The sequence below is a fragment of the Bufo bufo genome, chromosome 5 (assembly GCF_905171765.1).
Source record: "Bufo bufo chromosome 5, aBufBuf1.1, whole genome shotgun sequence".
Classification (NCBI taxonomy): domain Eukaryota; kingdom Metazoa; phylum Chordata; class Amphibia; order Anura; family Bufonidae; genus Bufo; species Bufo bufo.
The window spans coordinates 6,451,965-6,460,263 of NC_053393.1; the positions used below are offsets into that span (position 1 = coordinate 6,451,965).

The following is an 8,299-nucleotide window of genomic DNA, read 5'->3' on the forward strand; positions in this document are numbered from 1 at the left end:
GATTTGAAAAGTGGTTGGACTATGCTCTCATCACGGGCCTTATTGGCCTTGGTTTTTAATGGGACCTGATGGTGTCTTCCTTTTGGGTGTTAATTTGGACAATTCCTTTTCTGGCCTGTACGTGAGCTAAAACAGACTCGGTTATGCTGGGTGGTGGTCGGAGCCCCGTTGGGAGAACGGGCCTCCTCCGTGGCGGCATTTGAGTACAGCGGAGATATGGTGGTTGCAGATGGAGTAACTGCCCGCTGGGAGTCCAGCGGTTGGCAGACAGCTCGGATGATTACGGTTTAACTTGCCCGCTGGGAGTCCAGCCTTTGGCATACCGTTCCGATATTATGGTTTATTAAGGTTTGCCGCTTTAATAAAGAAGCTGTGGCCGATCACCATCCAGCAATAAAGTGATACAGTTGTCGTGTCTTTTGTTATGGGTCAAGGTTGGGTAAAGGGGCCAAGGGTGAGTTAAAGGTGGTATCCCCTCCCCCTGTTACCCTGGATACCAGCAGTCTGGAAAGCGCCTGACTATATAGGGAGGGTGCTTAGGGACTGATGGTCCTCCCCCCCCCTTTTTCCCCTTAGGGGCATTTAGGAATCTGGCCCCGTCTCAGTAATGGTTAAGTAGGTTGCAGATTAGGGTCATTGAGGGTTAATCACTGGGGAACCTCCTTAGACAGGATGAGGGCGGTGCAGGAAATCCTGAAGGTCACATATACATCATCTCTGTCCTGGTCACTTCCTCTTGCAAGTGGAAGCAGATTGGCCCTCCCTCCCTCCCTTTGCGGTTATTCTTGGGAGGCGGATCGAAGTGCACGGTTCTGTTCAGTTATGGATACTTGGTTATTCTGTTTTGTTTTTCTATTTTTAAGAGACCCTGCTGGGAGTCCAGCGGTTTTGGATGTTGCTCCGATGATTACGGCTTTGGAGAAGCTGCGAATTTTGGTCGAGTTTATCAATAAAGTGAAAAAAAAAAAAAAAAAAATAAAATAAGAAGTCACAGCTGGCGGCATTTGAGTACAGCGGAGATATGGTGGTTGCAGATGGAGTAACTGCCCGCTGGGAGTCCAGCGGTTGGCAGACAGCTCGGATGATTACGGTTTAACTTGCCCGCTGGGAGTCCAGCCTTTGGCATACCGTTCCGATATTATGGTTTATTAAGGTTTGCCGCTTTAATAAAGAAGCTGTGGCCGATCACCATCCAGCAATAAAGTGATACAGTTGTCGTGTCTTTTGTTATGGGTCAAGGTTGGGTAAAGGGGCCAAGGGTGAGTTAAAGGTGGTATCCCCTCCCCCTGTTACCCTGGATACCAGCAGTCTTACCAAAACACATTGGGCTCTGCTTGTGATACAATTACCAAACATAATGGCCTAACTTAATCACTCACAGACAGAAACCACACATTTTTCCCAAAACACAGAAAACACCTCAAAACCCCACATATCTCCATAATGTATACATCCATGGATAGCTCTGATCTGGGTGAACAACATATCCAAAAATCACCCAGATCCGAGCAGGGTTTCCCGAATTCCATGGAAGTCACATTTGGCCGACCGCAAGCATGGCTTTCCTTCCCCAAAACAGTTCCACAGATTTAAGCTGTGCGGCCGGTCTGTCTTCTCCTTCAAAGTTAGTATGGGCCATAATCCTGAGGCAAGAGGCTGGCAAACAGCCCCCTCCAAAACCCAGTGGCGAGGTTATTTTCGCCACAGTGCAGAACATAAATTCCTGCCAACCATTTCCAATACCTGCTGGGACCTAAGACTAAAGCTGTGTCTTGCTTGGATGAAAGCTACAACCAGTAAAGACAAGTTTGAACTTTAACAAAGGTTGGATCTCAATTACTGCTGAAAATCCCTCTATTACTCCTACTAGCACCACACTCATTTTATTGCAAGTGAGCCAGGATCCAGGAGTCCAGCCGTACCCAGGTAGGAGACAGCGTTGACACCATTACTACTACCATACAGAGACATTACACCACTCTGGCATTCCTAACCTGGGGCGTGAGTTATAACATCTTAAAGGGCCCTGCGCAAACTGCAATTGGCGTCACAAACAAACCATAGACTATTATACCCATATCCTGACCCACTGCATAATTTGGCTTCAGTGTAACCGTACCACGGTCCTTCTCTATTGCACATACACATAAAGACAAAAACTCACTGAAAAAAGTGGCCTAAACGGGTGGAAATGCTCCAAACCCAGACACTGTAGCGTGACCCTGTTCACACACCACGGGCAGTTGAGTGGTAGGACCCCATGCTCGCTGAGACACCGTGACGTGGTGCATGAGGGGCTCCGATATGTTCCTGACTGGAAGATATTGGCAAAGTTCTCAGCTTTTAACATCGGCTTGAGGAATTAGCCTAGTATTGTCAGTTGAGTATCATTTTGGTGCATTTTTTGCAGTGAATTGTAAGAAATTGTCACAATTACCCCCCCCCCCCCCCCCCCATGGATCGGTCATTATACTGTATATAATAGGGCTATGATGTTGCCTGCTGCAGAGCATTTCACCAGTTTAAGTTATAGACAATTACTGATCCGGAGATATATTATACTGTAGTCACACCCAAAGCTGCATTCACAGTTGCATTGCTTTCTCCAAGACCTGGCAGATTACTGTCTTACTTCAAGGCCAGTATATAGGTTGTAACTGGACCTCCCAAATAATACAGAGCACATGTGGACAATGTACACACTGTGCAGTATTCTGGTTTACAGATATACTGGACAACATGCTGCAGCAGGAGAACTGATAGGGGTGAACCCAACAACGCAACTCCTAGAGTGACTGCAGCTCAGTAAGTGACCGCACAGTCTCTCCTTATTATAACATTTATTACATTCAGGGACTGTTATTGAGTAGTAATATTCTCCTCCATCTTTGTGTTACTCTTCTTCCTCCAGAATGAATCTCCTGTCGTCTCTGGTTCTGTTCGGATCTCTGGCTCTGACTCTGGGGTGCAGTGGTCCTGATCCAGGAGGTGAGATGTCAACTATTAGCAGGGCTATAATATGCCTGGTCTGGATTATAACATGGGCAGAGGGATTAGATGCCCCGGACCATACTCTACGTGGGGTCTCCAGCACCCTGCATTCAACAGGACCTGATCATGGTGTCGGCAGTGGTATTATAAAGCAACTACATGGGGTCATTATGTGGACACTGTGCACAGGCTTCAGGCCACAGACACTCCTTCTCTCTCTAGTCTTGGTTTTATCAGTATGGTGGCTGGTACCAACTGCCAGGAGCAGCAGCACTTCAAGACCAGCTGGTGGCCCCAGGTATCTGGCAGAAACTGCTCTAACCCAGCTAAATCTGTACTTCAGAAAAATAGTAGAAAATTGACGCGCCAAGGGAGTCCAGGAGTCCAGAATACCTTCAAAAATAATAGAAATTCACCTAAACCATTTCGGCAATGAACAGAGCAGCCACCCTGTGTCACGGCTCTGACATACTGCTGAAGACCTAGAGAATAGTGTCGCCGATAAGAGGATAATGGTCCATCAGAGAGCTGATGGACACCTCCTCCACCATAGTGGTCCACAGTGTCCAGAGGACGCAAACACTGCTGGGAGGATCACTGCTGCCACAAAGCCTGGTGCCGGGAAATCATTAGCACTATGGCAAAAGCATCCCTGAGCAGGACAACAAAGGACATCAGGACTCACAACTCAGCCACATATTACTGAAAGCTCCTCTGTTCTTCTTTCCTTAGCCACAAATATAGCAAGAAATGGAGAAGCCTCCCAGAGTTTCACTTTGTCAGGTGACACAATCGCTTCAAAGGCCATAGATGGTAACACAAACTCAGATTTAGAATCACGGTCATGCAGTTCGACCTCTGGAATGAGCAGTACCTGGTGGAAGGTGGACCTGAAACAGACCTACAAGCTATCACATGTCGTCCTAACAAACCGGGGGGACTGCTGTCAGAAGCGGCTGCTGGAAGCCGAGGTCAGAATCGGGAACAACCCTGACAACAACAACCCAGTGTAAGTTCGTATAAGACAAAATATGCTCACTTTGTATTCATCGAGAACAAGCAACCAGAATGTCCCATCTTGTGTTCATTGGTGTAGAAACCCCCAAAAATCTGGGGGGGGGGGACAGCATTTTTGCTCCCAGGGTATATTCTTATTCAGTAAACTGCGAGTTGTTTATATCGTTAAATTTTAAATGTGTGTGAAAAATCTCACAAAAAAAAAATATGCAAAAGGAACAGTTCTTTGTTTATTAGGTCACAGAAATTAACCAAACGTTTGGCATATATTTCAGTTATTCCGGGTACTTTCTCTGGCAAACCCCCCCCCCCCATCGAAACAATAATCCCCCTTTATATATAATTTACATACAGTTCTGAAGACTCAGGGGTGCTGGCTGGCTTGGCCTCAGGGATGCTGGCTGGCTTGGCCTCAGGGATGCTGGCTGGCTTGGCCTCAGGGATGCTGGCTGGCTTGGCCTCAGGGGTGCTGGCTGGCTTGGCCTCAGGGGTGCTGGCTGGCTTGGCCTCAGGGGTGCTGACAGGCTTGGCCTCAGGGATGCTGGCTGGCTTGGCCTCAGGGATGCTGGCTGGCTTGGCCTCAGGGGTGCTGGCTTGGCCAGGCAGAAGGAGTGTGGGAGACTGTGAGGCCTTTTTCTCCAAGCTGCTCCGGATCAGTGCTCTGGGCAGCTGGGCTCCGGGCTGGAAGTGCGCACAATAAGAAAAAAATATTTTTCATTACACCTCAGGTCAGACCACCAATCAGACCCCCAATGTTAATCAGACCTCAGCTAACAGCCCTAATAAGATCCCCAATGTTAATAAGACCTCAGATCACACCTCAGCTCAGACCCCAATATGAATGACCCCCAATCAGACCTCAGATAATAGCCCCATGCCTCATAGCAGCCCCCAGTGCCTCTCCAGCAGCCCCCAGAGCCTCTCATCAGCCCCCCCAGTGCCTCTCATCAGCCAGTAATAACAGCCCCCCCAATCATGTGCCAGTAATACCAGGGCCCCCCAATCATGTGCCAGTAATACCAGGGCCCCCCCAATCATGTGCCAGTAATACTAGGGCCCCCCCCAATCATGTGCCAGTAATACCAGGGCCCCCCCAATCATATGCCAGTAATACCAGGGCCCTCCCAATCATATGTCAGTAATACCAGGGCCCCCCCAATCATGTGCCAGTAATACCAGGGCCCCCCAATCATGTGCCAGTAATACCAGGGCCCCCAATCATGTGCCAGTAATACTAGGGCCCCCCAATCATGTGCCAGTAATACCAGGGCCCCCCCCCAATCATGTGCCAGTAATACCAGCCCCCCCCCAATCATGTGCCAGTGATAACAGGGCCCCCCCAATCATGTGCCAGTAATACCAGGGCCCTGCAATCATGTGCCAGTAATACCAGGGCCCCCCAATCATGTGCCAGTAATACCAGGGCCCCCAATCATGTGCCAGTAATACCAGGGCCCCCCCAATCATGTGCTAGTAATACCAGGGCCCCCCCAATCATGTGCCAGTAATACCAGGGCCCCGCAATCATGTGCCAGTAATACCAGGGCCCCCCCAATCATGTGCCAGTAATACTAGGGCCCCCCAATCATGTGCCAGTAATACCAGGGCCCCCCTAATCATATGCCAGTAATACCAGGGCCCTCCCAATCATATGTCAGTAATACCAGGGCCCCCCCAATCATGTACCAGTAATACCAGGGCCCCCCAATCATGTGCCAGTAATACCAGGGCCCCCAATCATGTGCCAGTAATACTAGGGCCCCCCAATCATGTGCCAGTAATACCAGGCCCCCCCCAATCATGTGCCAGTAATACCAGGCCCCCCCCAATCATGTGCCAGTAATAACAGGGCCCCCCCCAATCATGTGCCAGTAATACCAGGGCCCTGCAATCATGTGCCAGTAATACCAGGGCCCCCCAATCATGTGCCAGTAATACCAGGGCCCCCAATCATGTGCCAGTAATACCAGGGCCCCGCAATCATGTGCTAGTAATACCAGGGCCCCCCCAATCATGTGCCAGTAATACCAGGGCCCCGCAATCATGTGCCAGTAATACCAGGGCCCCCCTAATCATGTGCCAGTAATACCAGGGCCCCCCCCCCATTATGTGCCAGTAATAACAGCCCCCCCTTTATGTGCCAGTAATAACACGGCCCCCCCATTATGTGGCAATAATAACAGGCCCCCCCCCATTATGTGCCAGTAATACCAGGGCCCCCCCAATCATGTGCCAGTAATACTAGGGCCCCCCAATCATGTGCCAGTAATACCAGGGCCCTCCTAATCATATGCCAGTAATACCAGGGCCTTCCCAATCATATGTCAGTAATACCAGGGCCCCCCCAATCATGTGCCAGTAATACCAGGGCCCCCCAATCATGTGCCAGTAATACCAGGGCCCCCAATCATGTGCCAGTAATACTAGGGCCCCCCAATCATGTGCCAGTAATACCAGGGCCCCCCCAATCATGTGCCAGTAATACCAGGCCCCCCCCAATCATGTGCCAGTAATAACAGGGCCCCCCCAATCATGTGCCAGTAATACCAGGGCCCTGCAATCATGTGCCAGTAATACCAGGGCCCCCCAATCATGTGCCAGTAATACCAGGGCCCCCAATCATGTGCCAGTAATACCAGGGCCCCCCCAATCATGTGCCAGTAATACCAGGGTCCCCCCAATCATGTGCCAGTAATACCAGGGCCCCGCAATCATGTGCCAGTAATACCAGGGCCCCCCTAATCATGTGCCAGTAATACCAGGGCCCCCCCCCATTATGTGCCAGTAATAACAGCCCCCCCTTTATGTGCCAGTAATAACACGGCCCCCCCATTATGTGGCAATAATAACAGGCCCCCCCCATTATGTGCCAGTAATAACAGGGCCCCCCCATTATGTGCCAGTAAAAAAACAAAGTATTGTATATAGTTAAAAAAAAATTAACACTTATACTTACCTCTTTGGAGCGATGCGATGCAGGCCTCTTCCGGCCTGTGTCCCGACTCCAGCGCTGTACGGCTCAGGCGGCGCGATGACGTCATCGCGCTGCCTACGTCGGCCTCTGATAGGCTGCCGGCCTAGTAGTGCCGGCAGCCTATCAGAGGAACAGGAAAGGGACACACCTCCCTGCCCTGCTCCTCCGCAGCCTTCTGTTTGTATCGCTGTCCTGAGGACGACGATACAAACAGATCACTATGGAGATGAGCGCTTCGCTTCACAATGGAAGCGCTCATCTCAGTGCCTGCCCCGCCGCCGCCGCACACACTGCCGCTGGGGGGGATTTGACCAAACCTGCCCACCCCGCATTATTTCCTAGGGGGGATCCGTCCCCGCCCCCCCCCCCCCCCCCCCCGCTTCCTACGCCCATGCTTGTGTCTCTCTACAATGCCCCATCTTTTATTTCTCCACAATGTCCCATCCTGTGTTTCTCCACAATGTCCCATCTTTTATTTCTCCACAATGTCCCATCTTTTATTTCTCCACAATGTCCCATCCTGTGTTTCTCCACAATGTCCCATCCTGTGTTTCTCCACAATGTCCCATCCTGTGTTTCTCCACAATGTCCCATCCTGTGTTTCTCCACAATGTCCCATCCTGTGTTTCTCCACAATGTCCCATCCTGTGTTTCTCCACAATGTCCCATCCTGTGTTTCTCCACAATGTCCCATCCTGTGTTTCTCCACAATGTCCCATCCTGTGTTTCTCCACAATGTCCCATCCTGTGTTTCTCCTCAGTGTCTTGTTTTTTGTTTCTCTACAATGTCCCATGTTATGTTTTTTTTTCAACAATGTCCCAATCTTGCTTTTCTCTACAATAATCATCACAATCTTTTGCTGGTTCTCCCTTCCAGGTGTGGCACGGTCACCAATATTGAATCTGTAACCTTGCTATTCTGCTGTAATGGGATGGAAGGTCAGTTCGTCAGTGTGATCATCCCAGATCGCTACCAAATGCTGACCCTTTGTGAGGTTGAGGTTTATGGAGAACCAGTCACTGCTGCTCCCCCGATGAATAAAGTCTGCTGGTAGCTGCCAAGCTTCAGAACTCAAAAAACATCAGATCTTTTCTGCGTCTTCTTCAGCGTCTCCAGCTCTGTATTCTGTAGACAGGTTTCCATTGTGTAAGCAATTACTTGAGGTTTGAAGGTGCATGTCCTCCACTATATCTCTGCATATTGTAAAACCCAAAAATAAATACTTGCTCTTTAATTCACACCCATGTCTGAGTTTTTGGAATCATCAATTACAGAAAAGAAAGAAAAGAAAAATAAAATCTAGAGAATCAGCACCA

General features: G+C 49.7%; 1 protein-coding gene across 1 annotated transcript in view; it reads left to right on the plus strand.

The window, feature by feature from the left end:
- The window catches only part of LOC121001624 (fucolectin-6-like), a 19,289-nt gene extending 11,252 nt beyond the window's left edge, over positions 1 to 8,037 (plus strand). Inside the window, exons 2-4 of the mRNA XM_040432790.1 lie at positions 2,912 to 2,988; positions 3,724 to 4,000; positions 7,860 to 8,037. Coding sequence (XP_040288724.1) covers positions 2,913 to 2,988; positions 3,724 to 4,000; positions 7,860 to 8,037 — 531 coding nt within the window. The 5' untranslated portion in view covers position 2,912. The remainder of the gene's footprint in view (positions 1 to 2,911; positions 2,989 to 3,723; positions 4,001 to 7,859) is intronic.
- The last annotated feature ends 262 nt before the right edge of the window (positions 8,038 to 8,299 follow it).